This window comes from Chaetura pelagica, unplaced genomic scaffold (assembly GCF_000747805.2).
Source record: "Chaetura pelagica isolate M959 unplaced genomic scaffold, ChaPel_1.0 scaffold31, whole genome shotgun sequence".
In the NCBI taxonomy this organism is placed as follows: Eukaryota; Metazoa; Chordata; class Aves; order Apodiformes; family Apodidae; genus Chaetura; species Chaetura pelagica.
This window is the reverse complement of record NW_009952481.1, coordinates 4,166,230-4,182,694: the sequence shown is the minus strand read 5'-3', so window position 1 is coordinate 4,182,694 and position 16,465 is coordinate 4,166,230. Positions and strand designations below refer to the sequence as shown.

General features: G+C 52.8%; 1 protein-coding gene across 1 annotated transcript; it reads right to left on the bottom strand.

Annotated features, from left to right (window-relative positions):
• Nucleotides 1-3,628: 3,628 nt before the first annotated feature.
• On the bottom strand, nucleotides 3,629-9,346 carry CREB3 (cAMP responsive element binding protein 3). Its single transcript, XM_010008779.1, has 9 exons — nucleotides 9,209-9,346; nucleotides 8,863-9,127; nucleotides 8,540-8,652; nucleotides 8,230-8,322; nucleotides 7,564-7,670; nucleotides 4,834-4,902; nucleotides 4,591-4,675; nucleotides 4,385-4,466; nucleotides 3,629-3,993 (listed from the first exon to the last, which is right to left on the bottom strand). The coding sequence occupies exons 1-9, from the start codon at nucleotides 9,344-9,346 to the stop codon at nucleotides 3,629-3,631; spliced, it is 1,317 nt and encodes a 438-aa protein (XP_010007081.1).
• Nucleotides 9,347-16,465: the final 7,119 nt, after the last annotated feature.

Below are 16,465 nucleotides of genomic sequence, written 5' to 3'. Positions count from 1 at the left end.
AGCCTCCCGGTCCCAGCCCCGGCGGATGAGCTGCCTCTGCCGGCTGCCAACAGCCCCAGGGCTGGGGAAAGCTCCCAAGGGAGACGCCTCATCGCGGCCGTGTTCCCTGAGCAATCAGGCGTGGCCAGGGAAATGGGAGAAGTGAAGGACCTGCTGGCACTGGCGGGGGTTTTTCAAGCATCCCACCAATACCTCTCTGCCTGCTGCCTCAGGCACCTTGACAAAGCGATCCTGGCACCACTGGCTGCCCCGGGGCTGACGTGCCTGGCTTTGGGATCTCAGAGAAGGCAGTGACTCCGTCACTCTATTTCCAGCTGCTTTTGTAAACAGGAGTTCAGATTTCTGCCAGTTTTTCTATTTCCACCAATATCCAGCAGCTCGTGCTAGGTGGTTAAAAATAGGATGGAAGCTGAGACAGGGTTTTGTTTTCCCTTGAAAAAGGAAAGTATGTCTTACTTGTGCTACTGACAGAAATTCCCACCTTTCTGAGAAACCCTGATTGCCTTCAAGAGAAGTGAAACCTGATTCCTTTAAAGCAGCAAACAGGAGGTGTTTTATACTGGTCACACAGCCCAGGCCTCCCTGGCAGTGGGAGGCAAATTCCATGCTCTCATAACTTCCAATATGTTTCTACTGTGGAGAACAGATGGCACTACCAAACACTCAGGGAGCCACCAACAAAAAAAGAGAGGGTTTTCCTTCAAAAACTCCCATAAGGCACTTGCCAAGGGCTGAGATGGGTATTTTGCCCTGAAAGGCTCATGATTCTGGTCTGTTGGCATGCTCCCATGATACTGATGCAGGCACCTGCTGGGACATGCATGGGACACAGGTTGGCTTTGGGACTAACAGTGGGAACATGGCTGGGAGGGCAAGCAGGGACCATAACACCAACCTAAGCCAGAGTGCAGGGCCACATGTGTGCAAGCATCACTGACAAACACACAGCCAGCACTCTCACCCCTGCAGCATGCAAGGAGAGAGATGTTACTGGGCAAGGAGGAGGGTGGCAGAAATACCAGGTGGTGTGGATGGAAACAAGGTGAAAGCCTCCTTGACCGAAGGATTCATTCCAGGCACTATTATCACCACTGCCCTTTAACCCAAGGTGTGAGGCACAGGCTGGGCTTCCTTCCCCCTGCTGGCCTGGAGCTGCTCACTGTGGGACCAGCATGGGGACACAGCAAGCAATGACCAACAGAGCAGCCCTGGGCAGCACAGGCTGAGACCACAGACCCATCACTCCCAAAACTTCCGCCACAGACACATCCCCAGTGCAGCGCCGGGAGCAGCTCCAGGCTCTGCCATGTCCCAGCTTCTGCTGCAAGATTTCCACATGGGGAAATCCTGCATGCTGGCTGCTGCAGACAGGGCCTGGCAGCAGGAGATTGTGTTAGGCTGTCCTTGATGCTGCTGTGCTCACCTGCCTCCCTGCCTGCTCTCCCAGAACTGTCTCCCCTCCTGACATTTGACAGTGTAAGACAAACTCCTGCAGAGCACAGTGCTGACTCCATCACCCCTGGCCAAACACCAGCTCCAGTGGCTGCTCCCTTTTTTATTTCAGGTAACTCATACAACATTGATTAGTGCTGGGCCAGGGACTCCAATCAGTGGAATTAAACACCCTACCCTTGAATTGTGAAAAATGAAGCCAAAGTTAGGATGAGGTCCTACACTTTCCTGGCACTGAACACAACTCCTGAGGAAAAAGGTCTAAAGTTTCCCTGGGGATGCTTGAGGGCTGCATGCTCCACGCAGGGCAGAGCTGTGACATGATCTTGTTACCCCCTGGCTGTCTCTTCTCCCCAGTCAGGGATACAACCTTCAAGTTTATACCTTGCTCACCTGCACAAGTACCCTCTGCTTCCTGGGGTGGGTTGCAAGCACAGCGCTGCCTGCACCCATCGTGCCCTTAACCCCACACTGGTCTCCTCAGCCTGAGCTCAGGGTCTGCTAGTGCCTCCAGCAGACCCACTGATACCCAAACCCAGAGCCCAGCCTTGCTCTAGAAACTCACCCAGCAGCAGGGCCTTCGCAGGGCCTCCCTCCCCGTCCTGGCCGCAGGGACAGGGCTGTTGCACCGCACTGGCTCTGCTCTGCTTCCTGTGATTGTGCAGCTCCACTTAGGAAAGCAGCTGGTGGGGCTGACACCAGCTCCTAGTGCTTCCTTCTGGGGAAGCTGCCTGCTTCCAAGGTGCCTTGGGTGCAGGCAGGACATAAGGCAGGTGCTGGGTGCTCACAGCACCTACTTGTCTCCAAAACTGGTTAAAAAAAAAAAAGTTTGCTCAGCTTTGAAGGGGGAGGAGAGAACAACTGCCCAGTAAACTTGCACCTGCCCCAACAAGGCCCTGTGTGTGGCTGCATCTGTGGGATGGGAAGACAGAGTGTGTTCCTCTTTGTCAGGCTGCTAGGGTGATCACCCCTCAGCCTCCCATGGGTTCCCCCCACAGCATTGCCAGCCCCAGCCTCCACCCAGCAGCCTAGCCCCTCAGCAAAACGACCACACAAGGACACAGTCACAGACCACAGCTATTTATTTAGATGTTATTATAAAGGAAATCATTGCAGGGGAGTTGGAATGGATGAGCTTTAAAGGTCCCTTCCAACCCAAATAATTCTGTATGATTATACGATGTGTACAGAAATAGGATGAGGAGAGATGCTCAACTGGTACCACTATGACGCACTGAAGGAAAGACACCTCTTGCCAGCTTGAACTGTTTCTGCTCAGCCCTGGGAAGTGACCAGAGCCAGCTGACTGCATCACTGGCTAGTGTGGCAAAGCTCAGGCACACAAAGAACAGCCCTGTGGCCAGGAAAGCTTTCAGAAGAGCAAGCAGCTCTGCTGCTCTCTGACACACACTGCCTCAGCAGCCCACTCTGAGACATGCCTTCTCCCCCATGCCCAGGTGCCCCACTCCCAGGGCTGTGGGAGATGAAAGGCTCAGCCCCAATGGAAGGGCAACAGCAGACATGGCCCAGGAAGGACTCCACATTACCTTCTCTAGCCAGGCTAGGAGCTGTGCCCATGGCTCAAAAGCTAGCAGGAACAGGTGACACACAGGGTCTGTCACAGTGGCAGGACAACTCCCTGTCAGGGCACTGAAGGTCAGCTTGCTACCTCACACCTAGAAATCAGGCAACACTGCAGGAGTAAGGGGAAGAGACAAGGGACAGATGCTTGCAGCCACCAAATGCAGTAAGAAGTGCAGGACCCAGCCTGTTCACTTCCACCTGGGCAGGGAAGCAAGGCAGCAGCATCCACCAACTGCATCCAGCCTGACACAGCACGGACACCTTGGGCTCAACTGCCTTCATCCTCCACGCCACTGCCCATCTTTGACAGCCACAGGACACAGCCTGGGCTGCAGGCTCCCCTCAGCAGCCATAGAAAAGTTCCCAGAGTTTCCTACACCACCTCAGAGAGAGTCCAGCTATAGGTACACAGAGCAGAGTATCAGAACAGGTCAGCCCCAAAATTATTCCCTCCTGGCAAATCCTCAGTGCTGCCAGCAATCAGGATAGTATTTAGAAGAATCTGCTTTGAGAGATCATCTGTTAATGCAGCTGTTTGTCCCTGCCCAGCAAGGTGCCCAGCATCACCCCGAGGAGCAGGAGGAAGTGGTGGTCACATCTCATCGCTATGGTGCTGCTGGATGACAACTCTAGCAGCACGTTCCACCCACTCCTGCCTTTTGGCTTTCCACACCACTGGCACATCAGGCTGCAAAGGGTTCCTCTGGGAGCCCTGCTCCTGAGGCTGGGAAGGGCCCAGCTTGGAGTCTGCTGCCTCCGGAGGGTCAAAGGATGAGTTGCTGTTGAAAGAAGATCTGGCATCGGGGTTGAGTGGACTCAGCCCCTCTTCCCATGATTGATTGAGGCTGCTTGACAGCAACGGGTCTTCAGGCTCTGGGCTGAGCCCCTCCAGTGCAGTTTTCACTTGCACCTCAGGTGCTGCCTGGTTTGGTAGCTCACGGATCTGCCGCGACAGCACTGCAAGAGAGGTAGAGCCCTGTCACCCCCAGCCTCTCACCGTCCTGCTCCGAGCACAGGACACCACAGAGCCCATCAGAGGGGAACCAATGATGCAGCCAGGGAGGGGACCCTGCCCAGCTGCCAGGCACAAGCACAGGTGATGCTCCAAGAGGGAATTGATCCCTTCAGTTCTTGCACCTGGCCCAGGGCCCTGCAAGCCTCTGCAACATGGCTGAGGAAGAGTCCAGTGCTGGGGTGAGACAGCAAAGCAAAACCCAGTGGTCTGCCCAGGCAAGGGGTGCTGGGTTTGGGAGGCAGCCCAGAGTTCAGGCTGTCTCCAAGCAAGAGGCCTCCCACCCTGGAGGTCAGTGGTTCACCTGGAACCATGTCCCAGCCCCTGGGCACTCACCTCTGAGCTCTGGCTGTGTCTCTCTGTTCCCAAACAAGCAGATGCTGGGGGATAGAATGAGGCAGAAGGACAGAAACACAACCTGGAAACAAGAAGATTATTAGCACAGACCTCAGCCAAGGACATGGCAGCAACAAACACCTCTCTCCCAGACTTGTAAGGGAAGCAGAAACCCTTTCACAGACATGGGGGATGAAGCCACTCACCATGATGCAGGTTTTCCCTGTAGTAGTTTTGGTGGTGGACCTGCTCACAAAGGCCTGCAGCTTCCGCAGCTGCTTGAGCAGGGACCTGCAGGAGAGCAGGCAACACAGGTTAATGCAGTGGATGCACCAAGAGCTGCACAGTCCTCTCCTCCCACATTTGCAGCCATGGACAGGCCACTATCCCAAAAGGAGCAACAGCCTTCCGCAGCACATCTCCTGCTCTGTTCAACAACAAGAACTCACATGTTTTGCTCCTGCAGCAGCTGCACCTTCTTCACCAACTCGTGGTTCTGAGCTGTGCAGGCGGCCACCCTTCCCAGGGAAGATGAACACAGCATGGGGGAAAAACAGAGAGCTTTTGTTAGTCAACAGCAGGGGCTTCACCAAAGTCTCTCCTCAGGTAATCAGCTACCACCTCTGGGTGGCTGGGGTAGATAAAATTGCTCCTGGGGTCTACATGGCATCACCTGGAACAAAGCTCAACTCACAACAGGTTTGGGGAGGGGTGAGCTCTGCCCAGTTCCACAGAGAAGCACCAGACTAATCTATAAGGATGCTCACTCCTAGCAGCATGTCAGCCCTGCAGATTCACCATGTCAGGCTGTATTGTGAATCAGCCTGACCTGAACACACTAGATATGGCAGGCGAACACCTGGCTTGAACAGAGCAAGCTCTGGGCCATTTCCAAGCATAAGAGAGCAGGGTTGGTTAAGCCCTGAGCTTCTGAGACCCCTGAGGAGACCTGCTGTCTCACAAGGTCAACCTCATTTCTGCCCAAGATGGCAAGACCCCAGCAGTGGCAGAGAACAGCTGCTTGTGACTGGTACCCTATGCTCACAATCCCTGGCACTGTGGCCAGCACAACTAACACCATTCCACGAGGCATGCAGCCATCCTCTGTGATCCAGCACGTCACATATTCACTCCTATCTCCCCATTATCAGGCCCTGAAAGTCTCGTGCACCCAGTAGACAAACCAAACATATTTCTTCTTCCCCTCCCTATCAGCCCTCAAGGCTCCTGGGTGCCAGGACGATTCCTCTCTTCCTCACTGGCCTTGGAGGTCTCAGGCACCCAGCCAGCCCAGTGCTGTTGATAACCCTGTCACAGAACAGGGAAGCACAACAGCACATTGTACACAATCCATAAAAGCAAGCAGTTTCAAGTCCTAAGGGGGAATTTGGACTGAAGCAGCTGTTGGATGGTGTGACCCAGGACTTCCCCTGGCCAGGGACACCTCCACCATTACCTGCTTCCTCTGAGAGATGAGGAAGTGACACCTTTACACCATTTTCAAGACTAGATTATCATCATTACACTGATATGTGCAGGAAGAAAGTCAGAAGGGCCAAAGTAAAACTAGAACTTAATCTGGCTATTGCCATTAAAAAAAACATAAAAGATGTTTCTCTAAGTATATAAGCAACAAAAGAAGGTCTAAGCATAATGTTGTTTATCAGATGTAGGGGGAAACACAGTGACAAAGGATGAGGAAAAGGCTGAGGTACTTAATGCCTTCTTTTTTCCTCAGTCTATACTAGTAAGAGCTGTTGTTTGCTGTGTACCGAGTCTCCTGAGCTGGGAGACAAGGACAGGGAGCAGAATGGAGCCTCAGTGCCAGGGAAGCTTATGGAGCAGATATGTCATTATGCAGCACATACAGGACAACCAGGGGATCAGGCCCAGTCAGTCTGTGTTCATGAAAGGCAGGTTCTGCTTGATGAACCTTCTTCTCTGACAGGGTGGCCCCCTTAGTGGATGAGGGTTTACCTGGACTTAAAGCTTCCGACACACTTTCCCACAGCATTCTCCTGGAGAATTTGGCTGCTCATGGCTTAGACCAATACACTTTTCTCCAGGTAAAACCTGGCTGGCTGGCCAAGCCCAAAGAGTTGTAGTGAATGGAGTTCAGTGCAGCTGGTGGCCAGACACCAGTGATGTTCTCCAGGGTGCAGCACTGGGGCCAGTTCAGTTCAGTGATTTTAATCAGTGATCTGGACAAGGGGATCGAGTGCACCCCCAGCTTGTAGATGACACCAAGTTGGGCAGGAGTGTTGATACACCTGGGGGAAGGAAAGCTCTGCAGAGTCCTGCACTGGGGTCACAACCACCCCACGCAACGCTACAGGCTTGGGGAAGAGTAGCTGGAAAGCTGCCCAGAGGAAAAGGACCTGGAGGTGCTGGTGAACAGCCAGTTTAACATCAGCCAGCATGTGCCCAGGTGGCCAAGAAGGCCAACAGCATCCTGGCTCGTGTCAGGAATAGTGTGGCCAGCAGGACTAAGGCAGTGATTGTCCCCCTGTGCTCAGCAATGGTGAGGGGGAACCTTGAATCCTGTGCTCAGTTTTGGGACCCTCACAACAAGGACATTGATGTGATCTGAGAAGGGCAACAAAGCTGGTGAAGGGTCTGGAGAACAAGTGTTATGAGGAACAGCTGAGGGAACTGGGGTTGTTCCCAGGGAACTGGGGAAAAAGAGGATGGGGGAAGACATCTTATTGCTCTCTGCAACGGCCTGAAAGGATATTGCAGCGAGTGGGGTCAGTTTCTTCTCACAAGAAATAAGCAATAGGACAAGACAAAGTGGCCTCAGGTTGCACCAACAGAGGTTTAGATTGGATATTATGAAAGATTTCTTAACTGAAGGAGAGGTTGTCAGGCAGGGGAACAGGCGGCCCAGGGAAGTGGTGGAGTCATCATCCCTGGAGACATTTAAAAGTTGTGTAGATGTGATGCTGAGGGACACAGTTTAGACTTTGCCATGCAGGGTTAATTGTTGGCCTTGATGATTTTAAAGGTCTTTTCCTCCCAAAATGATTCTATGATTTTATAAGCATACATTAATCACAGGATGTTAGGAAAAATAAGCTTTAATTGAAACTATGATTTAGTGCCATGATCGTTCTGCCAAGGCTCCCTAAAAGAATCTGACTGTCCCCTCAGTGTCGGGTGACACTTCTCTGTGCCCGCACCTGTTTTCCAGATTGTCCACATAGATCTTCTTCCTGCGGCGACTATCCTGGGCTGACTGCTTGTTCCGAATCTTGCGACGGACTTTCTTCAGGAGCCGCTCCTCAGCCTGCAAGGGGTGGTTCTCGTTAGCAGCCACCCCAGGACACTGGCAATCCCGCCCTCACAAGCCCCTGCATGCATCTCGGCACTCAGCCTGTGTCCTTTAGTCCTCTGTCCTTCCTCCCACACCACTGAATGAACTGCAGGAGCTGCAAGGCGGCCTGCTAATGGGGCCAGCAGCTCCCCCTGTGCGGCTAAAGTGAGGCACACCTAAAGGAGCTGAAAAGCAGTCAACCCACAAGCCACTAGGCAAGTGGGAAAATACAGGCTGGAGGCACTTGTGGTGGAACTGCCTCTTGCAAGCAGTCTTGAGCTGAGAGCCTGACTGCAGCCAGGTCTCACTGCTCTTTGTATTCACCCCATGAGCAAAGCTGCTGAGGACACCTTCCAGGCCTTGAAAGGAGGAAAAGGACACTAAGCTGTCTCCGAACCCTGCCCTGAACACAGCACCTGAACACCAATGCTCTCATCAAGGTATCATCCTCTATTTCTGAACTCCTACTCTGCCTGAAGCATTTATGGGGCCTAAGCCTGCTCAGGAGTGACAGGCTGCAGCAAGGACTCACTTTGGTCAGTGGCAGGCAGGTTGGTAATGAAACACCTTCTTTCTTCAGGAGCTGCTTCTCCTCCTCTGTCAGGACCAGCTCTGGAAAGTCGGACTGGAAAACATAAAAAATACAGCCACTGAGAGTGCAAAGTAAAGCAAGTCCACCCCAGGGAAGAGAGGGCACACAGAAAACACACAGAACTGGGATCAGCTCTCCCAAAGCAGCATTGTGCTTTCCTCAGAGACACCCCTCCCAATAGCCACATCAAGAGAGAGGGGAGATATGAGCAGAAGCAAAGGCTGGGGCCCATATTCATGGCAGTCAGTACCTGTACAAAGGCTGCAGCAACAAGCTGGGGTCCAGCATCCACAGCAACAGCAATGGGTAAACTGTAGCTCTGTTCCAGTGCCTTGCTTGTGCCTTCTAAATCCTTCCACACCTCTGGGGAGGAAAGGAGAATCAAACACTGGACCTCAGTGAGGCAGCACCTGACCAGCCAGCTTTGAGTAGGATGAAATCAGAATTTTACAGCAGCAGAAAGCCATTGAATTTGGCTCTCCCATCACTGCCTGACACCTGCTAAAAATCCCCAACATGGGACTGCTTTTCTCCCTGTAGCCATGACAGAACAACCCCCCACACATCACTTACCAACATCAATGGAAACATCTCCTTCTGACATTTCAGACCTCACACTTTCCAGCACAGGCCAGTCCTGATGAAGGGAATAGTTGTGATCAGCATGCACAATGTTTGTGCTGCCAGCAAGATCACTGCCAGGACTATGGGACAGGTGTTGATCCTCAGAGACCCCACTGTCACTGTCAGCAGGTGAAGAATTCTGCAATGTGCCTGGATCATCTTCGAAGGGGCTCAGCAGGGAGCTGATGAAGTCATCCATCTCTTTATCCAGGAACTGCTGAGAAAAAGCCTATACTCAGCAGGGAACCAATCTCCCAGACCACAACCCAGCAGCAATTCCACCCAAAGAACTCGCCTCAGGCTCCAGCACGGTCCAGTCTTCCAGAAGACTATTCTCCTGCTCTGTGATTTCAGGGCAGGGAGCATCATTGTTCAGGAGAAAGTCAATCAGGTCCTCATCTGCCAGAGTATCCTCTGCCTCTGGGCACAACATCTGAACAGGACACCCAAAGTAAGCACAGACATCAACACTGCTTCAAGAAGCCCCTAACTCCCTGTGCAATGGCAACAGTTGACAGGGTCCCTGAGAGACAACCAGCCCACAACAAGGCTATTATTCCAGCACTGGTGGCCCCACCACACCAGCTTCCCCACCAGACTCCTGGGACAAAGCCACGGGAGCCATGCTCCACCTAGAGCACAAAAGACAAAAGGTGCAGCAAGGAAAGGGAAAGGGGAAGGGCCCTGGACTTTCTGCCATGAACAGCACGCAAGATCCTACCATTCCACTGATGCAAGAAGGTGCTGCTGTGTGGCCAGCAGGGCCCGTCTCCTGTCGCAGATGAATTATTAAGAGAAGTCATTCTCATGGGGTTAACCAAAAAGGGCTTTATTAGCAATTAAGCTATTATCAAATTATAATTAACTGCGACCGGATGAAAACGAAACAGCAATCAGATGGCAATTAAGTGAGAACTGAACGGTAATTAAACAGCTCTTTGACAACTATTTAAGAGGTTATTTAAACAACAATTTAGGCTGCAAACCCTCTGCCTCTCACCACACTCCAAATAATTCAGCTACAGCTGAGATACATCTATATGCATATATATATAGAATAAAAAATATCACATATACATATATACAATAAAAAATCGAGCACATCACATACTTTTAGGCTGAGTGTAACATGTCCCTTACCTCGCAGCAGCTGATGCTGGGCAGAGGGTCCCTCAGCCTCGACGAGGAGCCTTGGAGATGTCCCTGCTCTCAGGGCAGATGCCGCCGTTCCAGAGTCCCTGGGCTCGGGGAGGCTCCAGGCATTTATAGTGTAAAGCGAGGGGCCTGTAGTTGAATTCCACCCTTGGTTTTTGTGCACATGTGCAGCTGTGCCAGTTTTAGTTTTGTCTAATTCCGGCTCCGGCAAGCGCTGCTATCTCTTGATAAGATGTGTCCGAGGTTCCCTGGTCCCTGAGAAGATGCGGGCAAGCATGGTTCTCACGGTGTGCAGGGCAGGGCTGGCACCACTCAGGGCTGCATGTCCGTCAGGCGCAAGGGCAGCCACACACCCCCCTGCCAGCACCTTCAGCTTTCACATCTAGCTGTCAGGTGTCGCAGTTCCTAACACAAAAAAACAACAACACCCCAAGCTCCCCCAAAAACAACCAGGCTGGGGCAGACCTGGGCCTCAGGGCTGCTATGCCAAATGCCTGGGAATCAGAGAATCACCTGGGTTGGAAAAGACCTGTCGGATGATTGAGTCCGACCATTTAACCCAGCACTTTCAAGTACACCACTAAACCACGTCCCCCAGCCATGCCTCTTAAATGTCTCCAGGGATGGGGACTCAACCACCTCCCTGGGCAGCCCGTTCCACCGCCTGACAACCTCCCTTTCCATGAAAAAAATATTTCCTAAAACCCAATCTAAACCTCTCTTGGTGCAACCTGAGGCCACGTCATCATGTCCTATCACTTCTTTCTTGTGAGAAGACACGGACCCCCACCTTTGTGGGGGGTCCCACCCTCCTTTCAGGCAGCTGCAGAGAGAAATAAGGTCTCCCCTCAGCCTCCTTGTCTCCAGGCTAAACAACCCCAGTTCCTTCAGACACTTGTAAGACTTGTTCTCCAGACCCTTCACCAGCTTTGCTGCACTTCTCTGGGTATGTTCCAGCCTCTCAACGTCCTTCTTGTTGTGAGGGGCCCAAAACTGAGCACAGGATTCAAGGTGCTCCCTCACCACTGCTGAGCACAGGGGGACAATCCCTGCCCTGGTCCTGCTGGCCACACTATTCCTGACACAGGCCAGGATGCTGTTGGCCTTCTTGGCCACCTGGGCACACACTGGCTGATGTTAAACTGGCTGTTCACCAGCACCCCCAGGTCCTTTTCCTCTGGGCAGCTTTCCAGCTACTCTTCCCCAAGCCTGTAGCGTTGCGTGGGGTGGTTGTGACCCCAGTGCAGGACTCTGCAGAGCTTTCCTTCCCCCAGGTGTATCAACACTCCTGCCCAACTTGGTGTCATCTACAAGCTGGGGGTGCACTCGATCCCCTTGTCCAGATCACTGATTAAAATCACTGAACTGAACTGGCCCCAGTGCTGCACCCTGGAGAACATCACTGGTGTCTGGCCACCAGCTGCACTGAACTCCATTCACTACAACTCTTTGGGCTTGGCCAGCCAGCCAGGTTTTACCTGGAGAAAAGTGTATTGGTCTAAGCCATGAGCAGCCAAATTCTCCAGGAGAATGCTGTGGGAAAGTGTGTCGGAAGCTTTAAGTCCAGGTAAACCCTCATCCACTAAGGGGGCCACCCTGTCAGAGAAGAAGGTTCATCAAGCAGAACCTGCCTTTCATGAACACAGACTGACTGGGCCTGATCCCCTGGTTGTCCTGTATGTGCTGCATAATGACATATCTGCTCCATAAGCTTCCCTGGCACTGAGGCTCCATTCTGCTCCCTGTCCTTGTCTCCCAGCTCAGGAGACTCGGTACACAGCAAACAACAGCTCTTACTAGTATAGACTGAGGAAAAAAGAAGGCATTAAGTACCTCAGCCTTTTCCTCATCCTTTGTCACTGTGTTTCCCCCTACATCTGATAAACAACATTATGCTTAGACCTTCTTTTGTTGCTTATATACTTAGAGAAACATCTTTTATGTTTTTTTTAATGGCAATAGCCAGATTAAGTTCTAGTTTTACTTTGGCCCTTCTGACTTTCTTCCTGCACATATCAGTGTAATGATGATAATCTAGTCTTGAAAATGGTGTAAAGGTGTCACTTCCTCATCTCTCAGAGGAAGCAGGTAATGGTGGAGGTGTCCCTGGCCAGGGGAAGTCCTGGGTCACACCATCCAACAGCTGCTTCAGTCCAAATTCCCCCTTAGGACTTGAAACTGCTTGCTTTTATGGATTGTGTACAATGTGCTGTTGTGCTTCCCTGTTCTGTGACAGGGTTATCAACAGCACTGGGCTGGCTGGGTGCCTGAGACCTCCAAGGCCAGTGAGGAAGAGAGGAATCGTCCTGGCACCCAGGAGCCTTGAGGGCTGATAGGGAGGGGAAGAAGAAATATGTTTGGTTTGTCTACTGGGTGCACGAGACTTTCAGGGCCTGATAATGGGGAGATAGGAGTGAATATGTGACGTGCTGGATCACAGAGGATGGCTGCATGCCTCGTGGAATGGTGTTAGTTGTGCTGGCCACAGTGCCAGGGATTGTGAGCATAGGGTACCAGTCACAAGCAGCTGTTCTCTGCCACTGCTGGGGTCTTGCCATCTTGGGCAGAAATGAGGTTGACCTTGTGAGACAGCAGGTCTCCTCAGGGGTCTCAGAAGCTCAGGGCTTAACCAACCCTGCTCTCTTATGCTTGGAAATGGCCCAGAGCTTGCTCTGTTCAAGCCAGGTGTTCGCCTGCCATATCTAGTGTGTTCAGGTCAGGCTGATTCACAATACAGCCTGACATGGTGAATCTGCAGGGCTGACATGCTGCTAGGAGTGAGCATCCTTATAGATTAGTCTGGTGCTTCTCTGTGGAACTGGGCAGAGCTCACCCCTCCCCAAACCTGTTGTGAGTTGAGCTTTGTTCCAGGTGATGCCATGTAGACCCCAGGAGCAATTTTATCTACCCCAGCCACCCAGAGGTGGTAGCTGATTACCTGAGGAGAGACTTTGGTGAAGCCCCTGCTGTTGACTAACAAAAGCTCTCTGTTTTTCCCCCATGCTGTGTTCATCTTCCCTGGGAAGGGTGGCCGCCTGCACAGCTCAGAACCACGAGTTGGTGAAGAAGGTGCAGCTGCTGCAGGAGCAAAACATGTGAGTTCTTGTTGTTGAACAGAGCAGGAGATGTGCTGCGGAAGGCTGTTGCTCCTTTTGGGATAGTGGCCTGTCCATGGCTGCAAATGTGGGAGGAGAGGACTGTGCAGCTCTTGGTGCATCCACTGCATTAACCTGTGTTGCCTGCTCTCCTGCAGGTCCCTGCTCAAGCAGCTGCGGAAGCTGCAGGCCTTTGTGAGCAGGTCCACCACCAAAACTACTACAGGGAAAACCTGCATCATGGTGAGTGGCTTCATCCCCCATGTCTGTGAAAGGGTTTCTGCTTCCCTTACAAGTCTGGGAGAGAGGTGTTTGTTGCTGCCATGTCCTTGGCTGAGGTCTGTGCTAATAATCTTCTTGTTTCCAGGTTGTGTTTCTGTCCTTCTGCCTCATTCTATCCCCCAGCATCTGCTTGTTTGGGAACAGCTGCAGCAGCTGATGTTTGGTGCATCCCAAAGCAGCAGCTCTGGGGAAGGGGCGTGGGAAGGCTGAGGAAGAGGGAACGGGGCACGAGGGGCCTGTGAGGCAGCCTCGTTTCTAGAGCTGAACTTTGCTAATGCCTGGAAGGAGAAATACCCCACAAAACCCAGCGATGCTCTCACTTCCCCCTTTTCCACCTGCCTGCTGGCTTTGCAGCAGGCAGATCGCTTGCCCTGGCAAACATGGGTGCCTGGATCAGGACATCTGATGGTCTTGGAGGCCATGAGAGCACCTGCTGCACCCCCAGTGCAGCTTTTGGGGTGCTGTGCTGGAGGGCCAGCTTGCTAAGGGCACGGGAGACTGTGATGAAAGTCATGGCCTTGCTCACCCCCTTGCCTGGGTAATGGGCAGCCCAGGGGTGCCAGCATTTGTGCCTGCTCCCTTTGGAGAGCAGGGAATGCTTGTCAGGAGCGGACAGGCCTGAGGACATGTGGGAGATGCTGTCAGTTCATTTCCAGAGCTGCTTCACCCCAGTGTGGATGAACATGCAGGCAGGAAAGCTGTGATCCTCTGGCCATGCTGCCAGCTTCCCACGTGGAGCAGGGCTGTCCTTGCTTGGGGGAGAAGGTGCTTCTGCCCCAGCTGTGGGTAACAGCCGAGTGCTCACAGGGGTGCCATGGGGCTGGCCGTGCCAGCCACTCAAGTTCCCTGGAAGTGAGCTCAGCCTCAGCTGGAAGCACCATCTTCCATTCTGACATAGATGTGCGAGTGGGAAAGAGGAACTGGGCTGGATGGGCTCAGCAGTGTGCAGCACTGTCACCAGCCAGGACAGCTGTCTCAGCCTTCCCACCAGCGCAGGGATGAGGCATCCCTGGCCCTGCTGCCTGCTGTGACTGGGTATACTGGTTCCATGCTGGAAAACCCAGCCAGAGCCTGCTCCAGCTCCTTACCAGGTTAATTTTTGACCCAGTTCCCCATGCTGTTGTGCAGATGTCAGTGTGCAGGCATCGTGGTGGCTGGTACCTGTCTGGCTGTGCCAGTGGCCTCACTGGCCAGGCTGGCAGCCCCGTCCCTGCGGAAAGCCCCGGCAGTGCAGTGGTTTGCTGCTGATAAAGCTTCCTTCAGCCAGCTCCCAGTCCAGAGTAGAGCCTTTCCCAAGTGAAATGTGCCATTGCTGTAAAAAACAAACAAACAACAACACAACCCAAAAACCAACAAACCCAAACTTCATCTGGAGTCTCCCTTAGAAAGAGCACATTAAAAATGGCAGAATTGTTGTATTTGAAGTTTTGCTTCGGGAGCCTTGCTGTGAGCACGCCAGCAGGCTGCTACCCAGTTTTGGTTTAATTTTTTAAAATTTATTTATTTATTTTTTTTTAATTCCCACCACCCCACCCCCCCGGCCCCCAGATACAAAACCTCCTCTGTAACCGTTCTGTCTGCGCTGACACGAATATAGCATTTATGTCACATGACGGAAAACCCGCTCTCAGTGGTCCCGGCGATGACACCGTGGTTCCTCAGGTGCTGCCATCTCTCCACAGAGCCCCAAGACATCCACCACCCCCCTGGTTGTCTCAGCCTAGTGGAAAGGTGAGGTGGAGGCAGCTGGCCTGGCTCCCCCAGGGGTCTGGGACCCCGTCAAGAAGCACCTCCCCTCACCCCTGTACCCCACTTCCCTGCCACCTGATTTCGGGGTGGGCTGAGGGGTGTGCTGGTGGCTGGGGAAGGGTTGCACGCAGCTTGCTCTAAAATGCAGAAGTGTGTTAATCTGGATGCCGGCTGGCTGTTCCGGTGCCTTATCTGCCTCTGCACACTGACAGCCGATTGAGGACGGGCTTGCTTGCTCTGGAGACCAGCCAGCGCAGAAGTTTGGTGTGTGCATCAAGACGTGGTTTGTTTGGTGGTTGTTTTGTTTTTTTTGGTTTTTGTTTTGTTTTGTGGTGTGTTCTTTTTTTTTTTCTTTCCAGGGGGACAGCTTGAATTTCGCTGTCCTTTTCCCTTATTTTGCTGGCTTGCTGCGCCAGGCTCCCACGCTGTCTCATCCATTATGTTTAGTCCAGCTTTTCCTTCCCCACGTGGTACCTGGAAGGGGAGAGGTCTGCAGGGGCTGAGCACTGCGTTGGTGCCCTTGCAGGAGGCAGTGAGTGGATTTGCAAACCCCATGTGATTAATTGCCACGTTTGCTGACAAATCCCCCCAGGGTGTGAGGAGGTGTTACTCCTTACACAGCAGAGAGCATTTCTGCTTTAGACATTCATGTCAGCAAAGTTCAGCTGCTGGAGCCTGAAGTGTTTGTGTAGAATATAGGAATTAAATTGAACCATTTCTCTTTTTCCTCTGAGGGCTTCCTTGATGTCGTGAGCACCTTCCCTGCCAAGCCCTGTTGTTTTTGTAAGACCTCAGGAGTGGGAAGGCTTGAGCAGTCATCTTCCTGCAAGGCCTGGAGAAGCACAGTGATCCCTGTGAAGGGTGTGCTGAGGGGTTCCTGCAGCACAGCGCCCGGTTCTGTGTGGCTTTGTGAGGGCAAGAGGAGGCCGCAGAAAGGGCTGGGCATGGCCCGACTCCTTTTGGTTCCTCTCTGCCGTCCAGCGTCGTCCCCTCCCCTTCCTCCGTGGTCTCTGACCTTGTCCTGGCAGTGGCATGTTCTCCTTTTCCTGCGGAGGGACGGAAAGCAGCTTTATGCTCAGCTGGAGAATATTTTTAGATTTAGAGAAGATGGCCTGGTGACCACAGCAGCGCGCCCTGAGTATGAAATACTCGGAAAGCCCTTTCTACAGCAGGGTGTTACTCGTCCCTGCGGCTCCTCAGCTTTGCTGGAGCTTCCGGATGGATGGGAATGGCACAGGCCTTCCCTGCCCCCGCCCCGCTGCCGCCGGGCT

What these genes read in the sequence shown, in the direction of transcription:
- CREB3 (XM_010008779.1), bottom strand. Translation starts at nt 9,346, where the DNA reads ATGTTGTGCCCAGAGGCAGAGGATACTCTGGCAGATGAGGACCTGATT. An exon ending in AGATGTTTCCATTGATGTTG is followed by an intron (nt 8,653 to 8,862) that starts GTAAGTGATGTG and finishes TTTCCTCCCCAG; the next exon opens with AGGTGTGGAAGGATTTAGAA. An exon ending in CTGCTGCAGGAGCAAAACAT is followed by an intron (nt 4,676 to 4,833) that starts GTGAGTTCTTGT and finishes GCTCTCCTGCAG; the next exon opens with GTCCCTGCTCAAGCAGCTGC.